This window comes from Anabas testudineus, chromosome 13 (assembly GCF_900324465.2).
Source record: "Anabas testudineus chromosome 13, fAnaTes1.2, whole genome shotgun sequence".
In the NCBI taxonomy this organism is placed as follows: Eukaryota; Metazoa; Chordata; class Actinopteri; order Anabantiformes; family Anabantidae; genus Anabas; species Anabas testudineus.
In genome coordinates this window covers 14,594,901-14,617,510 of record NC_046622.1, presented here as the reverse complement: position 1 = coordinate 14,617,510, position 22,610 = coordinate 14,594,901, and the positions used below count along the sequence as shown (strand labels likewise).

Below are 22,610 nucleotides of genomic sequence, written 5' to 3'. Positions count from 1 at the left end.
CCGCCAGAGAATGAAATCCGGTGTAAGCCCGACTACAACTCACGCTAAACTAACTTGTGAAATTATTTTTAACTTTAATAATAAACGTTTCCTAGTGTCTGTTGTGGCGACAAATCCCACTACATGACTAATCCAATTATTATATCGTAGTAGAATCCAGTGGCAAAGTTAGTTTTATCGTTGTCTATCCGAACTACAAATCCCATAATGTACCTCTTCGTTTCCTTGGCAACGGTTTGTTGTCTCAGTCCAGTACATGTTTAGTTAGCGGTTAGCTAACGTTAGCTAAATCGACACGGGTTTCTTCAAATAACCAAAGCTAACGTTAATGTTAAATAGCGTGTTGCTGTTATAATTCGCCAGTCATTGCGGGTAAACGAATTATAATCACTATGTCAACAATTATGTAGCTAAAATTAGTTAGTAATTAAAAGTGGTGCAGTTTGGTTGGATGGAAATAGTTGTAAAAATATAGCCAACGATATGATTTATTTAACCTGTGTAACGAATAGCATATACCTAAATAACATATAATATGTGTATGCTAGACCAATTTACTAGCTATTAAAACTGTTTAAATATGTTTTGGATGTTTAATAACAAATGGGTCAGTTCCTCACCTGTAATTGATCATGACGTCACTGTCCTCCCACAGGTGAGTAGGTCTTTGTTGTGATCATGTATGGACCTCCAGTGGATCTGTCTTTCAAATACATCAGCAGTTTGTCAGGTACTACACTCTTATCATACTACTCTAAGGTTTCTCATTATTTCTGTATAATACTTTACAGTACTCACTACATTTATCAAAGCTCTTTTTGGGTATTTAATGAACCTGAACTGTTTATAATTCATCAGAAAATTACAAATACAAGTAATCATAAATAATTAGCAAACAAAACAACAAGCGGATACTTAATATTCACTGTAGTTGTTTTATTTTTGGTCTCAGATGCATGGACAGAGGAACCCAGCAGCACACTGCGGCCTTTAAAGAGAAATTCGGCAATGAAGTACTTAAGCCGCTCCCTGCGTCTCAGTAACAACAACATCACTGATCTTTACGACCTCCAGAAGACTGTTAGCCACTTTTTGGCTGAGCCATCACAGCTGGCCTGGCTTGACCTGTCATTTAACAAAATCACACATATAGACCACGTGAGTGTCTCTGTGTGGCCTATTTCACACATATATTCACATAGCTTTTTATTGTTGGTTAGAGCCATTATTTCACAATATTTTTGCTGTTTGCTTTTATTTTAGTCTCCAATTGAAAAGATGGCAAATGCTATTTATTATTAAGAGAGCTTTATATGTATGTGGGTATCAAGTCACATCGTTTTCTGTTTATGCAAGATTATGTGTCAAGGTATAATTGCAGTATGGGTTCATATGTGCATTTGTGTTCAGGTTTTGTGCGAGCTGCGTGAACTGCGTGTTTTGTATCTTCACGGAAACAGCATTTTTATTCTGTCAGAGGTGGACAGGCTGGGGGTGCTGCCACATCTACATACTATAACTCTACATGGGAATGCCATAGAAAGCAACAAAGCTTACAGGTGGAGACTTTCTTTCAACTTTAAATTTACCCTAACTCACCCTAAACCTAAGCACATTGTACATAGCTGTTACATGCTTGGATGTGAGGTTATTTTCTTCTCATGTACTGTTTTTCATAACATTAGGCACAGTGACAATAGCTCGCAGGAATCATATACAGTTTACAGAGTACGAACCAGAACTAAAAATAGACAGTCAGCTCCTCATACTGTCACACATTTCAGAGGTGCGGAGAGGAGGAAGCCCATGTCTGGGTGAGAGACAAATGTTTGGCAAGCATGTAGCCACATAACACCATAACAGGTGCCCCAATGTAGATTAAGCTCATATTACATATCCTAGTCTGCGTAGCAACAACACTTACAAGCTCACACACACATGGAAAGTAGCAAATTTCAGAGAACCTTTTTATTCACTTCAACTTGTTGATTAAATTGTACCTCTATTTACCAAGCTATTTGTGTACCATACATAAAATAGAGAAAATACCAAGTTTGAATAGTTTTGAATAGACAGAGACTTCTTCAGTATTCAGATTGACTTTTTTTGTTCTATGTTTAGGAATCGTGTGATTTCTGCTCTACCTGGGTTAAAGACTATGGATTTCAGTGCTGTGACACAGCAGGAGAGAGTCATGGCAAAAATCTGGCATCATAGCAACAACCAAAGCAGAATCAGCAAGGAGACTCTTCAGTGACTCTTATCCAGCATTTTGCTATAGTCTCAACCTATTGACCTATGTTTATTTGTTTATAATATAAAGTTTTTGTCTTCTAAAAGAAACTATTTATTATTGGTTCAACCAAAAAGAAATCAGTGATCTAAAGTCAGCCATGTAAATCCAAGCACATTAGTTAATAAACGTTAATGTTGTTTGTAGTACTACTAAACCTGCTACATCCAACGCATGAGCATGTGGATGTTAATATTTGTATAATAAGACACGGGGGGCTTATGTTTAAAGTCTTTAATGAATTAATTAAACCAAAAACAAAACAAAAAAACCTCTTAAAACTTTTTGGTACTAGCCTAACATATTACAAACATATTTTCAGATAGTATTACACATTTGAGTAACAAATGAAACAGAAACAAATGCCAGGATCCCATTGCAAAAAGCTCAAATCGACTACATGGTTGAAATAGTCACAGCCTTACTGATCATCCCTTTAGAGACTCCAGAGGGGCTCACCATGCTCCCTGCCCATGCATACGGTCACATGCTCTCCTCCAAATATCAAATATACATTTAAAAACAAACACAAATAAATAATCACAAAAGGGTTTTGTATCATTTTATCTGCTGTGGTACATAGATTGTTAACGCTCCCCCACACTGCTACAATGGTTAGTTTCTGACTAATATGAACAACTCAATCATATTACACTCTGGAGCGTATAGCTTTAACAGCTAACAAATGCAGGCCTTAAAAGTGTTTTCCGTTTCATAAAAATGTTTGTTACCATAAGGTCTTAGTCATTCCTCACCAGGGAACTCTTTAAAAAAAAGAGGAACCGCATACAATCCATCATTTGCGTTTATATTCAATCAGAAAATTCTGTACAAACAAGGCATGAATACACAATATCTTTCTCCGCACCCTCCACATCCATCCCGTTCCTTTCTGTATTCCTCCACTGCTATTAAATATATGAAGTTCTGGGGTTTGATTTAAAGAGTCTGCCACCTCCTTATTTTAGTGCTAGAAAACTGCAGAGGACACATTACTGTCTGTAAACTCAAGAGCTTGTGTCCCAAAAAAAGCTCCACCCGTTCCCGCACCCAGTGACATTAGTAGGCTCACCCAGCAGCCCCCGTGTTTGTGTTTGCATCCTCACCCACCAGAGGACACCAGACATGGACAGGTCAGTCATGGTTTAACCTTAAGTGGAATAACAGATTAAACACTGAATACCAAATTACTAATGTAACCAGCTCCGCTGCCAGTGTTTAAAAATTATTACAGTGAAATGTCAACAAATTTTACTCAGGTTAAATTGGTTCATGTTCACGTTGTACTGAGACATGTTCTTCGTGCAGAGTGACACCAGACTATCTTGCTATCCCAGCATATCAGAACTATAGTATTATAACCTTCTAAATTTATAATGGCATTTTACACTTAAAAATATATATATTTTTAGATCCAACTGTGGTTTTCGCTGTGCAAGAAGAAAACCTTTTAAATCGGCAGTGTCACCCAAGGACAACTGAAACAAAGTTAAAGACATGAAGTCAACACCATGTTACAAGTTTAAATGGTTTAAACCCTCAGACTCTGTGATTGTTTCCATAACTCCATGGCACATTGAGTCATCATTTCTTATTTTCCAGTACAGATTGTATTAAGTAAATACAGCAGTTGCCAGTGCCTTGTGCCAACAATCCTACCGCTCTATCCCAGGTGAATATGCTATTCTTTAATTCCTTTAGATAACCAGCTGTGGTGTGGAGCTCACCTTGCTTGCCTGAGTAAACGGGGAAACTAACAAAATATATTTAGAGAGTTTAAAAAGGGGAAATAACCAAGAACAAGTACTGATTTTTCCACAGCTGGTTCTGACACAGCCTGGCTTTGTTGTTGACGTAAATATGAGTTCCCACCCCACTGGCCTTTCTGCAGTAGACAATAGTCATTGGCAACAATGACAATTTGCCACTGATCCATAATGAAGTAGACTTAAATAATGTCATTGGGTGCAATTCTACATCTGTGTCTTTGCAGCAAAGGCATAGCTAAGAAGCACAAGGACCAAGATTCTTTAATAAATGGTGGGCTGGAGGGTGCAGATGCAAGAGTGACACAGAGAGAGCAAGATGGGAGGAACAATATGCAGGCCAGAGTGGCCGAATCAGGGAATGGCAAACTGGACCACTAGTTCTTCTTTAGCATCCACTTTGATCTGAGAGATTGCACTGTAAGCATAAGCTGCTATCTTGGACACCTGCAGAGAAAGCAGAGTTCAGTTACAATATGCAAAACTTACGTAATCTACATCTTCACAGAGAAAACAAGACCCGTCTATGTGTATGGACAAAGACTGACAACAGGAAGGCATTAGATATCACCAAGATCTATTTTAAGCCACACATTTAGTCCTCCCCTCACAAACTGAAATACAACACTGTTCCACATGTTGCATACCGTTTCCAACAAAGCATCTCTCTGCTGATATTTTAGCATGCACAGAGACAACACTTAACAAGAAGCAATAAGAGTGTCGAACACATATGATCTTTGTGTGCTATAATATGATTACCTGCTGAACATCTGAATATGGCACCAGGTCACTCGCAAGCACTTGGTGGGGCTGGCTGGTGAGGTTCGGGAGAGCATTAGCTTTCTTCTGGGGCAGACTATTGCTCAACACGGCCAGTTTTGTACTGCAGCAAATGAAAAACAGATGTTTACTTGATGCTTATGTAAGCAAAAATATCACTGCTGTGATTGTTATAAATCATCCAGCTGTCACCAAGTGTCATTGGGTCTTAAGGTCTAAGTTTAAGATTAAGTAAAACGGCAGAACTGTTGCAATTTTCTAATAAAATCACTTCATCATTTTTTAAGCCACTGGGTTGATGTAGAAACCTCGGCAGTTTCATTCTTACAACATACGCAACCAACAACCAGAAGTTGAATATATTCCTGGTGACTTTCTATCAATCTGAAAGATTCTTATTTTTAAGCCAACTCGTGTGCAAACAGAGACCCACACATTTCCCATATGCACAGAAAAAAAAAAAAAAAAACAGCTTTCCACAGCAAATACTACACAACTGATCATCCACATACCTATATTGCCGAGCTTTGTCCATGTATTCATGCTGCTCCATCATGACAGACTCTGCTGCTGCAACATCAATGATATTTCTGACAGACAGGGAATAATGTGAGGTTAAGAACCATATGATTTACTGCACGCTGAATCTGGCTTATCCATGGTTGCATAAAGGAGTGTCTTACTGTGCCGTTTTGGTGAGGATGGATGTAAGAAGGGCCTGCTCATCAGTCCGAGCTGAGGGGAGGCTGGTCGTAACCCAGTCTGTCCCATTTGGTGGTTTGCTAACAGGGTTTGGGGGAATCAGTGGCTCACGTTGATCCCGATCCTAGAAAAGGTAGACAAGAACATAAATTAATGACCAGGTTTCCAGCTCATTACAGTATTGCAGCAATTTAGGAGTGCCAAAGTATGTGCCTTATTTATTGACTTGTTAAAAGTATAGACTATTAAAAAAAGGGACCCATTTAAAGTTGATCTTGTTAGAAAATGAAAGTATTATATTAAAACTGGAGAAATTCACATGAGCTATCCTTAGCACTTGATTGAACTTCTCAGTCTCACTAAATTGAACAACACATGAAAACAACTAAAACTAACTCAACAAAAAAATCTATCTAAAACCTTAAATCACTAAAACTAATTATGTCCACACTGATTAGAGACTAAATGACAGATTTGAATGACTCTAACAAGACTAAGGTCACATTTCCAGACTAACGCGTGTTCTGTGACTATAACAAAAAACTGAGATTTTATTTGTACTGTTCTCCTTTTGCTACTCTTAGATAGAATAGAAGATAAACTACACATAAGGAAAGATTTTCTGCAAGAAGGAAGAACTGACTTGTTTCCATGTGCTAAACATAGATAAGGATCTTGAGGGTCACATGACATAAAACAGTAACAAGAACATAGTACGCAGAAATGCGGGTCAGTTATGTTGTTGTTTGAGAAGTTTATGTCAGAATTGAGTTTTAAATAGTGCACTAGTAGCTAGTCCATTACTTTCACCATTGCTTTAAACATTTGGTTTCAGACGTAAGTGTGACTCTCAAATAAGTGATGATATCCTGCTAAAGGTAAAGGTGGCTGTAAAATATTTCCCAGAAGTTTCTTAGGAGCTTTTCTCTTCCATGATGGTTTTCCACTTATGTGCTAACTTCACAGCAGCCTGCTTTGGACCAGGCCTTAGCCTAGCCTAGCCTAGCAAGCTAAAGCTACGTTTTATTTATAATTTTACTTCAACTTTAAAAAAAGACCACTCTGTAGCGTCGTCGCATACTATTCAAATACATTGTAAGTATGATGTACCCTTAATAAATCAAATAATATTATTTATTGTGTATTGTAAAATAACATCTTATATTTATCGGGACATTTAGCCAGCTAGCAGCACAAGCTAACTACCTTGTCTGAGCTGTCGTTATCGCTGCTGTAACAGCAACCCATGGCAGCGTCCGAGGGCGAGGCTACACAACCCCAGCTTCCCTGTTGACAGTCAGAAACGAGCCGTGTTTAACTTCTCCGGCAAACATAAAACTTCTGTCCTCCGTGGTTTTTAGCGTAGCTTGTTCTGAAGGTAGGAAGCCACTGTCTCCAGCAGCTCCTCAGATGAGCTATCACATGACAGCAACAGTGGTGCAACAACACACCGACCACATCCGGGTATTTGAGAGGCAGCCGCGGCCCCCGTCACGTGACGGAGGAACATTCAATTCAGAAAAAAAATAAAAGATTAAACTTTAAGTAAAATATGAAACTTTAATTTAAAATAATTATCTAATAATAATACGATATTAATACTAATGTCTTTCATTAATTTCAAGCCTTTAGCCAGAATGTGTCTGACTGACTGCGCATTGTGTGAGTAAACCTGAAAAAAGTAAATAAATACATGTGAAAAGTTATATTATATTGTATTGTAGTGTTCTGAAATCGTAGACCACATGTAGGCTACTGTAATGTAATGTAATGTTATGATTTATTTATTAGCTCTCCCCAGTGAAATCTGATCTCAATTAGATTTCCTGATGAAATAAACTTTTACTAAGTGCTCAACGATTTCACAGTAATGTTTTAATGGAACATTACATACGTTTTGCACATTGTTCATTCTTCCTATCACTTGTTTTGGAATTACCTCCATGTACAATTGGTATAATAACCTAATTGCATTATTTATTTTTCACCTGTACACTTTGTAATAAAAAATATGAATGTATGTAAAGCATAATAAATAAATATACATAACAACAATTGAACAAGTACAAAATAACAACTTGAAAACAAGTGATACATTAAATTAAATGCTTTTCACAGATAATGTATGCATTAAAATTGAAGTTGATGAGTAATTTGTACCACCACTAAAGTACCACATTAGCTAAGGTGGACCAAATACAGGAAACCTGCAGCTTTGTTGCACTGTGCACTAGTTAGTGGGAACTTTGAGGTGACATAGTAGAGGACAGTAGGTGGGAGTAAGCAGCAGCTCAACAGAACATTTTTGCTCTTTAACTGATTTAATCAGCCATGCTCTAGTGTTAGATTAATTGTTGTGATAATGTTCATATTTAAGGTAGTTGTTGTTTAACCTCCATATTCTATTTTATGATGTAAAATAAACAAGTTTCCAGTCACAGCTACCTGTGATATGCAGTAGGCTATTAACACACTGAAAAATGAGTCAATTCCACCGGTACAGTGTGTTTTTCTTTTTAACTATAAGTGGGAAGCAAATTTAGTGCAATGCAAACACTGCAGATACTTTTAAACCATCAACAAAGGTGCGAAATCAAAAGCAGCAAGAGGAGCGAGCAGGACGAGGCTTGCTGCTGCACATGTGACAGTCTCTCTAGAATAGATGAAAGGGTCTCTAACACCCTCTGGCTCAGTGTGATGACAGAGTAGCTTCCCGCACACTGCAGCTGTATTTCATTTGCACTGTTCATTGCACAATACTGTAAATGTTTTTCAGAGTTCTTCATAGAATAAACAGTTTGTTATGTTGTTTGCACTGTTTCTACAAAAATGCATCATATTATTTAAAATCTAAAATAAAGTTTACAAACACAAGTAAACTTTATAGGCAACTGCTGAGTTTATTTTAAAAACATTTCTCCTCCTTTCAGAACCCAGGGCTGTTTTGATCTAGGTATTTAAATTGTTAACTTTAACTTTAAACAAAGCACACTATAAATTAAATACAGACCACGATTCAGATTAACTGTCTATAAAGAATTAAATACAAAAGGGACAAACTCAGTATGACCTTAGTTTTATTCATCACTTAATTTTGGAGCCTCTACAAAAGCTACAAATAAAAACAAGGTGTGCTCTGGATTAAGTAAGCAGTATCCTCTAATCTTCTAAATTGCAGAGAAATATGCTATTCATAAATAGGATTAGGAAATATATAATGTATGTAGCCGTCAACATTTGAAATGCCTAAAATGTTGCCAGCAGAAAAATATGAAGGGAGGTCCAGACTCTGATGCACTGCAAGTTTCTACTTAAAATAAAGTTGATCTCATCCCATAAATAAAGAAAGGGATGTTAAGTAGCTCAAAGGGACTAAAACATGCCACTATAGAGAGGTTTAGAGTCAGGCTTGTCTTGACAGTTCACAACATGACAGTAATCTAAACACTTAGGGTTAGAGTTAGGCAGACCACACGTCCTGCAGACACCGGTCTGATCTGATGGGGTGTGATGATGACTGGGAGGCGCCTGCCCTCTCATTTACCCCCCGCTTCCTCCACACCTCTTTGTTTACAGCCACAGACCGGTCAAGTCCAGGCAGCAGCAGCAGGTCTACCTTCAGTCTGTGCTCACTTGTTGGAACAAAAACAATGTCTGTTTTTCTGCTCAGCTGTTTTTTGCTGCTCGGCGCTTCTCACGCTTCTGACACCGGAGCTCCTGCGCAGCTCGGGTCGCCGTCGCTCGGGTTCAGCTCCTCGGTCCGCTCGGTGTGTAAACCCATCCCCAACACCTTGTCCCTGTGCCACGGGATCGGCTACAGACACATGCGGATCCCCAACCTGCTCGGCCATGATTCCCTGAAGGAGGCCCAGCAGCAGTCGGCGGCCTGGCTGCCGCTCATCTCCAAGCTCTGCCACCGGGACACCAAAAAGTTCCTGTGCTCGCTGTTCGCTCCGGTGTGTCTGCCGGAGCTCGGCGGGCCGGTCAGCCCCTGCAGGAGCCTGTGCGAGGCCGTGCGGGACGGCTGCGTGCCCGTCATGAGCGCCTTCGGGTTCCCGTGGCCGGAGATGTTCAACTGCAGCCGGTTCCCCCGCGGGACCCAGCTGTGCATCCCGGTGACCGGGGAGCAGGAGCCGCGGACGGCGGAGGAGGTGAAGCACGAAGAGGCGCTCAAAGGTGAGTCAGATGTTTATCAGCTGGTCTCCTCCAAGAACAGCTGCTCACCTCCAAACATGTTTGTTAGAGACTCAGTTCACATGAGCTTCTTAGGCTACATTCGCAGGATTTGGCTTCTGCTGGTCCTATCCCAGATGTTTATAATTTATTATTAGCTACACCAGAAACTAGTCCCTCTTATCCCTGCATGTATAATGTTGCACATGTGCCATTATCATGTAGCCAACATGAGCCTTGTATCACTGCTTATTTCTGGTCCAGCATCCAGTCAGACCTTGTGTGATGTGCATCTATCTTGTGATGTGTTCTTACATCATGCTTTCTTGATTTAATTTACAACAGGTAATCTATCCCCTTTTTCTCAGGCTGCTGTAACAACATACTTTCCCTTCTGAAGATAAAGTTTTATTTTATTCAATCATGTCTTATCTTAACATTGTTAAGTTGTTTTTCATGCCTCCCACTATCTGTATACACCTTTGTGCATCCCCACTGCAGACCCTCGCAGTCATCTAATCCCTTCTGTTTTTCATCCCCCAGGGAGTGTTATCTGTGATGCCTGTAGTCTGGCTACTGAAGGAGAGACAGACGTTCAGGAAAACTTCTGCCACAGTCCATATGGTGAGAACATGCTCATGGAGATAACATGCTCAACATAACTTGTCAGATAATAGATTATCTACTCTACAGGTTAAGATTTTTACTTTACAGTGTGTCTGACCCGTCTCCTGTTAAATCAAATTCTTTCTATGGCAGCATTTAAGATGCGCCTGGGCAGTGTATCGACGGTCGGAAGGGACCGTCAGTTGGTGCCTACGGCCCGCAGTCGCATCCTGAGGTGGGCAGGTGGAGATGCAGACAGGGCAGAAGGGATTGGAGGTGCGATGGCCCACAGTGCTTTGTGGCTGCAAGAAGGAGGCTCCTGTACGTGTCCTGGATTAGACTCTGCAGAGACCAGTGAACAAAGGGGGTCAAAGGAGGAACGAATGAATAAGAGACAAGCAAAAGACGGAGGGAAGGAGGGGAGTGGGGCCCATGGTGAATGGTATCTGGCTCTAGCTCAAGCAGAGGAGGGTAGATTGGTGCTAACTCGACTGATGAGGTGGACCAGAGGGGACAAAGAGCTGAAGAAGTTCATCAGAGCGCTCCTTAAACAGTCCTGTCCAGAGCTGTAGACAGGCAGTTATTACCATAGCAAGATTAATGACTAAATCAGGAAACAAATAGTTCCCAAATAACAGTGAAAAAACCACTTGAGTGGCGATTGTTTGGTACTTTGTAAATGAATCAGTGTTAAAAGATTAGCCTGTAAATCTGCATACTCGCCACTGCCTAATGAACCATTCCTGATTAAAAGGTGCTAAATGTCACACAATCAGTGACCAATCAACCCTTCATTGTAGTGATCTTAGACCTTGTTTATTAAAAGACAGACAGCAGATGTGCATGCACCTTACTGTAAAGTTACCTGTTAGACCATGCTAATGGAAATCTCACAGTAGTGGTGGTGGTAAGGCCTCCTTACAAAGGTTGGCCTGCAGAGGTCGATATAATTCCAACTGAGCTTTTGTACTTTTTGTATTTTTGTGTATATTTGTGTATATAGAGGAGACAGTGAGTTTGGCAAGAGACTGATCTCATCATACATTTTCTGTTGATACATATTTTTGGTGAAGCAGTGTAAAGTGTTATTCCTGCAAATGATGACAAATATATATTTACTCTGCACTGTTTATATTTTCCCAAAGAGCTGCAATACATTTAGACGCATTAAACATGTACATATTTCTCATATTCTAATGTTCTTTCTCAGCAGATGAAGTGAAAACACTTCTGATGAATGAAAAGGAAATTATATCACATGTTAGATGCATCAATGCACTGACAAGACATAAAGAACAGAAAATGTGACATATTATGGGGTTGGTCTCGGTTTATATATTTTATTATGTTATTTGTACCTAACATGATTCTTTAGTAGATGATTGGTAGTTTTTTAATTAAATAAAAAGACATAAAGAAAGAAAGAAATTGGACTCCACATGTTCACACACAGATGTACACCTGTTGATGTTACCTTGACATATCGAATGTCAGTTTCACACCACCTCCTTTCTGTGTCACTACATCTACGTCTTTTACAGTGTGAATATCTGGATAAGAATCAATGTGTCTGATTAAAATCGACAAGCTGATGTTTAACAAGTGTAGAGCCAGTTATGTTGATGTCGGTGTCAGTTAGAAATTAGGGTGTATGCTGCCATGCGCCTGGTTTATAAATTATTCATAACCCCGGTCTCTTGCCTTATATTACACACACACACACACACACACCTCTGTCATTCTGCGCTTGTCTCAACTAGTGCTACCCAAAAGTGCTACTTACTTTCATCTTAACACCAGCGTTGCTTCTCTGCTTTTGTTGAGGAATACAGGTAAGGCTGTCTGAGAGACTTTCATTTCGATGCAAATGTTTTTAGTGTCTGTTCTGTGTAGTACAGGAAGCCTGTACAGGAGTCTGTAGTTACCTGAGATAGTAGAAACATCTAGAGAGCTGCAGCATTTCTCTTGTATCTACACATGACTAAGCATTAAGGTGTACCAAGCTCATTTTGTCTAATTAAAAACAAAACAAAAAAAAGGAAGCATTTAACTCAAGATGTTTATTCTGTTGAAATTATATATATAATAGTAAATAACTTTTTTTTGTTGTATTTAACCGAGTGTACATGACTAATAAATGTACTGTGTGTTTCTCTCTATAAAAGCTAGGATGGTGTCTCCTGCTATTGCTCTGGCCTTCCTCCCCCTCCTGCTGACACTGATTATCAGGTACCGGTTCTTCTTTGTGCTGTTCTACCGGGCAGTCCTGGTCAGGATATGGAATGACTGTGCTACTGGTCTGACCCGAGAAGAGCGTGCCTACCAGTATGTTCTTACCAATGCCACCCCTGGAGACCCTGAGAGCATCCTGGAGACCTTTGATATCTGGTGTAGCAAGGTGGAGTTCATCAGCAACATCGGGCCTAAAAAGGGTAAGGAACCCCTTACACAATACAACACATGATCTCTTTATTAGAAACATAAATGAAAAGACTAACTTATGTGTGTCTGCTTCCTCTCTGTGTAGGTAAGATCCTGGACCGGCTGCTGATGGAGCAGAGGCCTTTGACTGTGCTGGAGCTGGGTTCCCACTGTGGCTACAGCACTGTGCGGATCGCCAGGGCTTTGCCCCTGGGTGCCAGGCTCTACAGCGTCGAGATGGACCAAAGGAATGCTGCCATTTCGGAGAAAATCACACGCCTGGCAGGGTTCGATGATGACACGGTGAGTGGAGAAACATGCCATACGTACATCACTGTAAATGCAATGACCAGCATACAGTCAACAGATGTTATTTGTCTTTAGCGGAAGTGGGATATTTCTAGTTCTTGCTGTGGGTATGGAGAGTATTTGAGAAATGAATAGTATGTGTTCTTCAGGTGGAACTCATTGTGAACCCATCTGATGAGGTGATCCCCCGGCTGCGATCTGACTATGGCTTGGAAAGACTGGATTTTGTCTTCATGGACCACTGGAAGAAGTGCTACCTTCCTGATCTGCAGGTGACAGGAAACAAAACATGACCTACATGTACATGCAGAAAATCCATGTTAAATACTAGTTGTGTAATAATGTTACATTTCTAAAAAAGTATTTTAAGTTTTTTATTGAAAATTCAACATGCTGGCATTATTCTGACTGGAATGACTCTTCATATAAAAAACACAGTCCATCTCTATTTATCTACTATTATTTTTCTATTACTACAAAATCATTCTGATAAGATAATAACTTTGTGTGTGTACTTCATTTAAGTAGAGGTATGAAGCTGTATATTGACTTTAGGTCTGCAGAAGCATGTGTTTAAAAAAAATCTATTAAGATACTCTAATAACCCACATGCCAGACATTGTACCGACAGTTGTTTTGCCAAGTATTCAGACCCCTTTACTTTTTATACACTTCATTGTGTTGTAAATTTAATTTATGTTGTAAATATAATAGACATTTTTATCAGTCATACTGGTCATAATTTCTTGCTTCTGTTACCTTTACAGTTCACTGTTATGTCATACTGCATCTGTGTGTGTTCACAGTTGCTGGAGGGCTCTGGTCTGCTGGGAAAAGGATCTATGATTGTGGCTGACAATGTGCTGTTTCCTGGGGCTCCAAAGTTCCTCAGATACCTAAGAAAGAGTGGCCTGTATGAGTGGAAGGTTCACCGGGCCACAGTGGAGTACAGCAAGGGCATCAGGGATGGGATGGCCGAGCTGGTGTACCAGGGAATCAAGTAGATCTTGCAGAATGTGAAAGATAATCACACACTATGACATAAATACACAAGGAAACTTCAATGAAAAAGTCGATTCTAAAAGTAAAAGTGAATTCTGGAAACTAGAGCATTTCAATATTTACAGAACATGGATTTCAACTCAAAGAATTGAATGTCTTCCAAAAAAATCTCACTGCTAGTGCCCTTTTCCACAGTAAAATAACAGGATTATCAGGAAAATAAATTGTGAAATGAAACAATTTTGTACATTAATCTCTTTGTGTCTCTATATACAAACAATGTCCATGTTTCTATTCCTATCTCCTTGTCCTTGTCTTGTGAAAAGTGTTGGCAATGTAAGAATTACTCATAAAGTCTTACCTGACATTAAATGTTCAAAGTGAATTATGGGCAGTGGCACACTTTACCACAGCTCTTTAACAGTTCCGGACTATAATTTTTATCTTACTGAACACTTAATCTAAATCCAAAGCACACCCTTAATTTCCGTATTACATCTACTGCTAGTAAAACTGTAACATAGAAAAACAAACACACACAATTTCATCAAAATAAATTAATTTAATACAAACTTACAAGGCCTCACTTCATATCAGTACAAATAACGTAAGCCTTGGTTAGCCACTCTTTAAGAAAACATGAGACCATTTGAAGAGACACCGTGTTAAAATTCTTCAGTAATAAGTGATGTTTTTACATTTGACAGTGAATCCAAATACTAAAATACTAACACTGCCTCAACATAATACTATTTCACACGCTTTTATGAAACTTCTACTGAAAGTATTCATAGATAACAAATTATTTAGCTGACTGAACTGTTGTTTGTGCTCTGTCAGCTGGTTGCAGACTCTCTAAGAAGTGGCTGAACATATGACAAGGTCAAAGTTCAAATGAGCAAGATAACTGGGCCGATACAAACTGCTGCCAATGCGTGGGTGTGTGCCCTGGTGTTTACAAAACAACAGGACCTTGTTGAAGTTGAAGTTCACAGGTTCTTAAATGGAGCCTCACAGCTGGCTGGAGCTTCTTTTGATTTACCGAAGCTCCTTCTGAAGGATACCATTATACAACTTTCAATTTAACTACATTATTTCCTGTTTACACAAACAATAAAAAGGAAGAGTAGAAATCCAGTGCCAGTCAGAGATTAAAATTGTCTTTTGTCTTATATCATCCACTGGTCTTGGTCCTGGTCTGTTCCCTCCATGTCCACCTAAGAGACAAAGACTATTGTAAGACAAAGCTAAAAAGTATTTGAGATATTCAGTAGCTGTTCCTTTATTTAGACCGTATATGCTATTAATTATACATTAAATTACCTCATTTATCTCGCCGTCATCAGGCGACTCGTTGTAGTCATTCATTTCATCCATGTCCTGCATGTCTTCTTCATCTTCTGAGTCTTCTTCACTATCCTCCTCATCCTCATCATCCTCCTCATCCTCCTCCTCATATCCTGCCTGAACCCAGTAAATGCAGATGAGAAAAAAAAATGCTCATTTATTTAATATAAGGGTAACGAATGGCACAACAAAATGCAGTAGGTTTTAGGTATTTGTACATCATGTATGCTTTTATTAATACATCTGTTGTAATCTGGTGGTTTATGCCATGAATGTCATACCTCAAAAATAGGTTTCCCAATGGGCATCAAGTTGTTGTCCTTCTCAGCAATACTCTGCAACTGAGACAAGAAAAACAATATGCAGTATGCAGTTGTATTTGGTTAATACGTGATGATAAACTTTTGTACAGGACCGCCTAAGACATGAGGATATTTAACAGCACTAGACCAATTAAATGGTATAGTGTGAGATTATTATTTTTCAACTGTAAAATGTCCCATATGCATTTTATGGTCAAAATGCAGTCAAAACAAAACAGCAATTAAAAATGTTTATTTATGATTTGTGTTTATGGTTATGACTTTCAGTATCAGTCAAACTATTCTTGATGTGATTATGATCATGGTTTACTATTAATACGTCAGTATTAAAGGATAGGTTCATAGTTTGCTAGTCTGCAAGATGTCAATATGAGACACTATAATAGGTTTCAACGCTACCATAAACTGTTATCTTGAAAGTCCACTGAAAACACTTCCTGGTACAACCCACGTCCTCCTTCATGCCAAAACAAAGTTTACTTTTAAACAACATAAGGCCTCATCATTCCTTAGTTACTAACATTTATTGGATAACTTGCAAAGTTGCAGCATTTTAATACAATACTATACTCTTACTGAAATTCAACAGGAAAACACAAACAGTGAAATAATAATAATAATAAGAAGCTATTTCATTACCTCAGACTGACCTGAATAAACAATACTGTACAATCATATTACTTTACATACTTCTTTTTATAGAGCAGGGACTGTGGATATTGTCCCCCATCGCATCCATTGTAAGTAATATAGTATCAGTGCATATGTGTGGACATACTCACGTATTCATGACTGAGTATGAGAAAGTGTGAAACAGTGTTTCAGGAGTTTACCCAGGTCTGGTGCTGCTGCTCCTGCTGGTGCAGCTCGGTCTCGTCCACACAGGGTCGGTCCAGGTTGAACCACAGGGACTCCGTTATCCGGGGCAAGAGAGAGGGGAACAGCGTGGACATGTCTGTCAAACGGGGACAATAATAACACACACGGCCAATAAGCACTTGTGTTCAGCGTTAGCGTGGGGCCATGTACGGTTTCTTTAGCCCAGCAATAAAGTGCTAACTTCTGGTCTAAACGAAATAAAATGCAGCCATAAATAATAGATTAACTGTGTGATACAACTACAGGCTTTTATCTCATATATGAAGAAAAACAACACAAAACAAGTACAAACCAGCCAGGAGTTGTCGAGGGACACAAGTTAATGTAACGATTCGATTTAGAGAGATCCTATTTTAAACACTCAAGTTTTAAAAATATGTCCCATTCATGTGTTTTCCCGTTATAACAACGTGATTTATTATTTTAAACAGCATGTGCTTATATTTCAGTGAAATGATCCACAGTACCTGCTGATTTCTCGCTCCAGCTTTCAAAAATTCAAAACAAATTCCACCGGAAACTGGTGTTCACCCATAAAGCGTCCTCTTTTCCAATGTCCCGTTACAGAGGTTCCGCAGCCGAGAAGTGCAGAATAAAGCAAGAATGTACTTTGGCTTGAAGGTCTGATAGCACAGGTGGTAAATAACTAAGAACATTAACATTTGGATTACTGTTCTTCAGTACAATTTGAGGTTCTTGTACTTTGCTGGAATATTTGTATTATATGTTTACTTTTATTTGTAATCCACTACAATTCAAAGGGCAATATTATACATTTTAGTTCCCTACAATTATTTAACTCAAATTTGTACCTGCATATGTATATTATTAATAGCATCATTGTACTTTCGTACTTCAAAATGTATAACACGAGCATGTTTAGGCAAGTGTGTACACTTTTAATTGAGTATTGTGTTTGTGTATATTAATACAAATATTCCCTGATAATTAGGATAAATCACAAGTTCTCAGCTTCCATTTGGTGACCTGTTGCATTAAAAATAAATAGAAAAGCAGAATGAAATTATAAATTTTCTTTCTTCTCACACAAACAGACAGTGTGCTGACACAAACTCCTCTTCAAATAAAAAAGAAAAAACTGTTTTACCTAGTATACAATTTTATATATTGTTGAAACCAATTTCTGCAGCTTTAAGATAATTTTACACTAAATTAGGAGCTGTAACATCAGAGTTACCTGCACACTATTTTACATCCACTTCAGCATGATCATATTTAATGTTTAATGTTCAATCGAGTCAGGAGATCACGCATACAAATGCAGAAGAAGTATTTTGTTAACTGCCCCTTTGTAACTCGTCCTTCCCAGGTCACTCTGCCATTTAACACGCTTTGTGTGCATTACAAAGAGCAGCACTGGCCTTGAGATAAGACAAAACCCACTTCTAAGATGCAATAAAACTCACATGAAGAAATTCAGTTGCATCTTTCTCGTTTATTCTCTCTATCTCAACTCACACACACGTGACACAGACTTTGGACTTTGGAAACACATTAATTGAGAGTACAGCAACCTTCACGTTTAGCTCATTTTCAGTCACATTCCAGTCACACACGCACACACTTTTCTGGACAAATGGGTGTTTTTTTAAACCTTGTTTAGTCTCAGAAAGTGTGTGAGAGGTGACAGGAGACGCGGATTTGTAGGATAAACCACTCAACAAGAAACATCTCAGAATCTAAGAAAGGTAAAGTGAATCAGTATATTATTATTATTATTATTATACAATAGATGTAGCCATAATTGTTTTTCAACTTTGATTAATTACTCTTATGCCTGCTACTTTGTCTGTATGACAGAACATGAATAAGACATATTCTAATGGCTTATTGGATTGAAAGTCATCAGATATTATGACATGATAGTTAGTCAGACTGCCATAATGCAATATTAATCCAAGGTTGAATTGATACTTGCCACCTCTAGATTTTGTTTGTACATAAGAATGCTTTACACTATCTGTGGATCTGTAAAAATTACAGTAGTATGGAATTAAATTGGAATAGTATTTGGTATTAAATGAGAAGGACAGATATAGAGCATTTGAACATTTCTCAGACTGTCCATTTCTTGACATTAATATTGTTTGTGAAATTGTCAGATCATCAGCTTGAGTTGTTCTAAACGTTCACTCTGCATTTTTTGAGGTGTTCTTCAGGCTGATGCTGACTTTTGCATGTCACTGTGGTTTACATTTTCGGCTCATTATTTCCATACATCTACTTTGATTTGAAAATTTTATTTTTAAGTGAGAGAGATTTGAAACAAAAAGCAATAAACAAAACAATCGTTCACCAAGCTATGATACTTCAATTTAGGCCCTTCAGAGTTTATTGCATTATGATGTAAACTTTAGGAAATGTATCATTTAACAGCAGTGCTGAATTTGTTCCTCAACAAATAAACATTGTAAGTTAACAGTTAATATTTATTATACAATATATTTTAAAATATCTGTGTAATACCAAAGCACTTCTGACAATGCATGAACAACACTGTGAAATACTTCTTACAGTCCTCAGATATTTTCAGTGAATGCTTGGTACTGAGAAACCAAGACAATTGCTGACTACGTTATTTTTCCTGTTTTCTTGCCTCCCTCCTGTAGAGCCATGTGGACTTTGGTTTTCTTGCTTCTGGTCCTCTCCAGTGGCACTCTGTCTCAGGACAAACTCAACATGTGTATGGATGCAAAACACCAGAAAACACAACCTGGTCCTGAGGGAAAACTTTATCTTCAGGTACTGAATGTTAATGTCCTTCATCAAACAACAAATCAAATGGTGGGAAGCTGATACTATCACTGCTGATCCAGACTGATCCAGACTCTTGACACTCATTAGGAGCTCTAACAGCATAAAGTGACCCCCTTTCCCCATCCTCTTTTTAGTGTGCTCCCTGGAGTGACAATGCATGTTGCACAGCCAACACCTCTGAAGAAGCCCACAGTGATAACTCCTACCTGTACAACTTCAACTGGAATCACTGCGGTGTTATGAGTTCCCAGTGCAAGAAACATTTCATCCAGGACACTTGTTTCTATGAGTGCTCACCACATCTGGGACCCTGGATACAACAAGTAGGTGTTGTGTCTAAAGACACCTCAGTCTAGCTTGTATGTGTGTACTTGCACCACTAGATGGCAGCATAAGAAGGTGACAGGACTTCAGGGTCACTAAAGTTTCAAACAGTCTGTGTTATCACTATTGCTGTTAGAGACAATTATTGCAAGTATAAAGGTTTTGTAGAAAGAAAAGTGCTCCCATTATACTATATATGATATTCAAGACTTTTGCAACTGTGAGGGTAAGTTTAGAAATATATTATTTGTTTTCCGAAATTATAGATCTAACAAACCAGTCATTGGTACATTTAGGTGGATCAGAGCTGGCGCAAAGAGCGTATCTTGGATGTCCCTATCTGTAAGGAGGACTGCCATAATTGGTGGGAAGACTGCAAGGAGGATTACACCTGCAAGACTGATTGGCACAAGGGATGGGACTGGACTTCAGGTAAGGGTTATATACTCTGGGTCAATACAGGCCTATTCGTGTTTGTATTTTTATATAACCACATAAAACAATTAACACTCATGTACACATCAACATAACCACTCAATACCACTCATTTACTCTAATGCCTTTTCCTTAAAACAACGTTTCTATGCTAGTTCACACATTATAAATATTTTACACATCAACTTCCTATAAATACACTAACATACAAGTCCTCCGAAACTCTTTCTCTCTTCCTTTCTCTCACTCTCTCTCACAGGTGTTAACAAATGCCCTGAAGGCAGCATGTGCAGAAAGTGGACAGAAGTTTACCCCACGCCCAAGTCAATGTGTGAACAGATCTGGTCCAATTCCTACCTATATACAACCTACCCCAAAACCTCAGGCCGCTGCATGCAGATGTGGTTCACTGGGCCAAACCCCAACAGGAAAGTAGCTGAGTACTACCTTAACAATGCACAGCAACACCAGAGTTTTGCCTTGGCAACACTACTTTTCCTGGCAGCCGCGTGTTTCTCTGTGATGATGTCCTAAAATATCCTTGAACTATCCTGTATCACCTTGGAGGATCCAGTAAAACTGATTTAAATCATGACCCTGTCTCTGCTGCTTTCTTGTCCTCTTTTAAGGAATGTCAGTTGATTAATTTATAGTCTAATAATTGATAGAACTGATTTGGTCCTAGAAAACACAGTTATTATGCCCCCACACCAGCCTATGTTTTAGTGTTGCCCATGTACAGTATCCAGTTCCTCCAAATCTCGTATATGTGATATTCAGGAATGTCTTTGTTGAATTTCTTCAAATTTAGCACAAACATCTATTCAGGCCTGGACTGATCACGTGAATGAACTGATTACATTCATACATTCATGTCACCTGCAACTGTACCGGTTGGCAGAGGAATCCAGCTCAACCAGTCAGGCTATAGTTTATACAGCATATGGATCATGAAATGCCTCAGAATACACATGATGTTAGACAGTATAATATAACATATAGTATAATATGTAGTTACATGTGCACTTGATGCATGTCACCACATGTCTGGAAAATAACTGGTCCATATGTTCTTATTGTCAATCTTCTCTGTGTTTTGTGGTCCTTTGTGCTTTTTTCATTTCCCTCTTAATTTATTCTTACTTATTTCCTTATTTTGTGACCAGGAAATGCTCAACACTTTTGTCTACGCTGCTGTCATCACAAATAAATAACTTCAGCTTGAATACTGAATAGTGACGAACTGTCAACTGTCTTCCATCAGGATACTAAATGGCATGCACACAAATGTAAAAATAGGCGAAATAAAGATAGCATTGAGGTTTTGTGTCTAGGAAAATAAAGTATGTTGGAAGATCTGTCTGGATAGTGAAACTAAAACAAAAATAAGATTGTACATATGGACAAGACATTAAAGGACATGTCACAGACAGTTCTTGGATGATATTACTCAGAAGTACCAACTATGAATAAACTTCATAAACCCCAACGACCAGTGAGGACACTGTGAAAGTGACGCAGGATCTGTTAAAATGGAATATGTTTCTCTACACTGGGCCCCAGTCATCACACTATCACATGACCACACTGGGCCAGCTAGTGGTTAGTGGACTCCACAGCTTGGTAATTATGAGGTTCCAGTCCCCTGACTGTGTATGTGTGTGTGTGTGTGTGTGTGTGTGTGTGTGTGTGTGTGTGTGTGTGTGTGTTTGTGTGTGTGTGTGTGTGTGTGTGTGTGTTAGTACGTATACATGACTGCATAGGGCATGAGTGTACTCTACATTTTAACTCTTTTAACTTTTCAGTTACCTTTAACATGAAACTAAATGATCACACCTCTCATGCATTATTCCTACTTGGATGTTGGAATGTGCAATATTTACAAGTTAGAAAGTAGACATGCAACTTCCATAATGTGCTAAAAGTACAATAAAGTAAAATATGTTGACTTTTCCCCCTAAGGTCACAGTAAGTAAAGCTCAGCCAAACTGAGCCTGACAAATGGAAGTCTAACGAAGCAAAGCTCAACTTCAGAGGCTGACTCTGACAACTAAAAAGGCCACTGTATTGCACATTACAACATGACCTGTCCTCTGGCACCAACTAAGGCTTAATTTATTCTTCATCCATTTAACTATTTTGTTTTGGTGTGTGTAATGGCCATTACAATCTTGTCATGCTGTTAGCATAGCAATGACTTATAGTCCTGCAAAAAAAAAAACCAAACAGTTGCTGACAATTGCAGTATTAAATGCAAAAGAAGAGTGAGTTAAAAAAATAATTAAATGACATTTTGCTGACAAACTTACATGAAACCTTTACAATATCTGACGTGTTGTTAAGTTTTTTTACACTCACACCCACAGACACACATTGTGTGATGCCATCCCCAGAAATAGCACTGGGATTGCTCCTGTCCCTGTGACTATTAATACTCAGCTTTTCTGAGGTCACTGGCAACACACACCA

General features: G+C 38.7%; 6 protein-coding genes across 9 annotated transcripts; 4 read left to right on the top strand and 2 right to left on the bottom strand.

Annotated features, from left to right (window-relative positions):
- Window positions 1–148: 148 nt before the first annotated feature.
- lrrc51 (leucine rich repeat containing 51) lies at window positions 149–3,307 on the top strand. Of its 2 annotated transcripts, none has more exons than XM_026375619.1 (5): window positions 149–234; window positions 656–730; window positions 953–1,158; window positions 1,411–1,559; window positions 2,122–3,307. In XM_026375619.1, exons 2-5 carry the CDS (start codon window positions 679–681, stop codon window positions 2,255–2,257), a joined length of 543 nt encoding a protein of 180 aa, XP_026231404.1. In that variant the 5' UTR covers window positions 149–234; window positions 656–678; the 3' UTR covers window positions 2,258–3,307. The 2 variants fall into 2 exon arrangements, with proteins under 2 accessions (XP_026231404.1, XP_026231394.1); XM_026375609.1 differs by lacking the exon at window positions 149–234 and adding an exon at window positions 235–372.
- On the bottom strand, window positions 3,081–6,988 carry lamtor1 (late endosomal/lysosomal adaptor, MAPK and MTOR activator 1). Its single transcript, XM_026375631.1, has 5 exons — window positions 6,751–6,988; window positions 5,526–5,668; window positions 5,355–5,432; window positions 4,822–4,945; window positions 3,081–4,506 (listed from the first exon to the last, which is right to left on the bottom strand). Exons 1-5 carry the CDS (start codon window positions 6,790–6,792, stop codon window positions 4,414–4,416), a joined length of 480 nt encoding a protein of 159 aa, XP_026231416.1. The 5' UTR covers window positions 6,793–6,988; the 3' UTR covers window positions 3,081–4,413.
- Window positions 6,989–8,609: 1,621 nt separating this feature from the next.
- On the top strand, window positions 8,610–12,025 carry sfrp2l (secreted frizzled-related protein 2 like). Its single transcript, XM_026375573.1, has 3 exons — window positions 8,610–9,720; window positions 10,261–10,341; window positions 10,477–12,025. The coding sequence occupies exons 1-3, from the start codon at window positions 9,045–9,047 to the stop codon at window positions 10,893–10,895; spliced, it is 1,176 nt and encodes a 391-aa protein (XP_026231358.1). The 5' UTR covers window positions 8,610–9,044; the 3' UTR covers window positions 10,896–12,025.
- Window positions 12,025–14,155, top strand: tomt (transmembrane O-methyltransferase). Of its 2 annotated transcripts, XM_026375596.1 has the most exons (5): window positions 12,025–12,155; window positions 12,489–12,755; window positions 12,851–13,047; window positions 13,203–13,325; window positions 13,860–14,155. In XM_026375596.1, the coding sequence occupies exons 2-5, from the start codon at window positions 12,494–12,496 to the stop codon at window positions 14,055–14,057; spliced, it is 780 nt and encodes a 259-aa protein (XP_026231381.1). In that variant the 5' UTR covers window positions 12,025–12,155; window positions 12,489–12,493; the 3' UTR covers window positions 14,058–14,155. The 2 variants fall into 2 exon arrangements, with proteins under 2 accessions (XP_026231381.1, XP_026231371.1); XM_026375586.1 differs by lacking the exon at window positions 12,025–12,155 and having other exon boundaries at window positions 12,472–12,755.
- Window positions 14,156–14,627: 472 nt separating this feature from the next.
- On the bottom strand, window positions 14,628–17,148 carry anapc15 (anaphase promoting complex subunit 15). Its single transcript, XM_026365698.1, has 5 exons — window positions 17,072–17,148; window positions 16,559–16,680; window positions 15,684–15,743; window positions 15,379–15,519; window positions 14,628–15,272 (listed from the first exon to the last, which is right to left on the bottom strand). The coding sequence occupies exons 2-5, from the start codon at window positions 16,676–16,678 to the stop codon at window positions 15,225–15,227; spliced, it is 369 nt and encodes a 122-aa protein (XP_026221483.1). The 5' UTR covers window positions 16,679–16,680; window positions 17,072–17,148; the 3' UTR covers window positions 14,628–15,224.
- Window positions 17,149–18,167: 1,019 nt separating this feature from the next.
- folr (folate receptor) lies at window positions 18,168–20,736 on the top strand. Of its 2 annotated transcripts, none has more exons than XM_026376085.2 (5): window positions 18,168–18,313; window positions 19,235–19,367; window positions 19,517–19,705; window positions 20,003–20,138; window positions 20,401–20,736. In XM_026376085.2, the coding sequence occupies exons 2-5, from the start codon at window positions 19,239–19,241 to the stop codon at window positions 20,673–20,675; spliced, it is 729 nt and encodes a 242-aa protein (XP_026231870.1). In that variant the 5' UTR covers window positions 18,168–18,313; window positions 19,235–19,238; the 3' UTR covers window positions 20,676–20,736. The 2 variants fall into 2 exon arrangements, with proteins under 2 accessions (XP_026231870.1, XP_026231880.1); XM_026376095.2 differs by lacking the exon at window positions 18,168–18,313 and adding an exon at window positions 18,672–19,035.
- The last annotated feature ends 1,874 nt before the right edge of the window (window positions 20,737–22,610 follow it).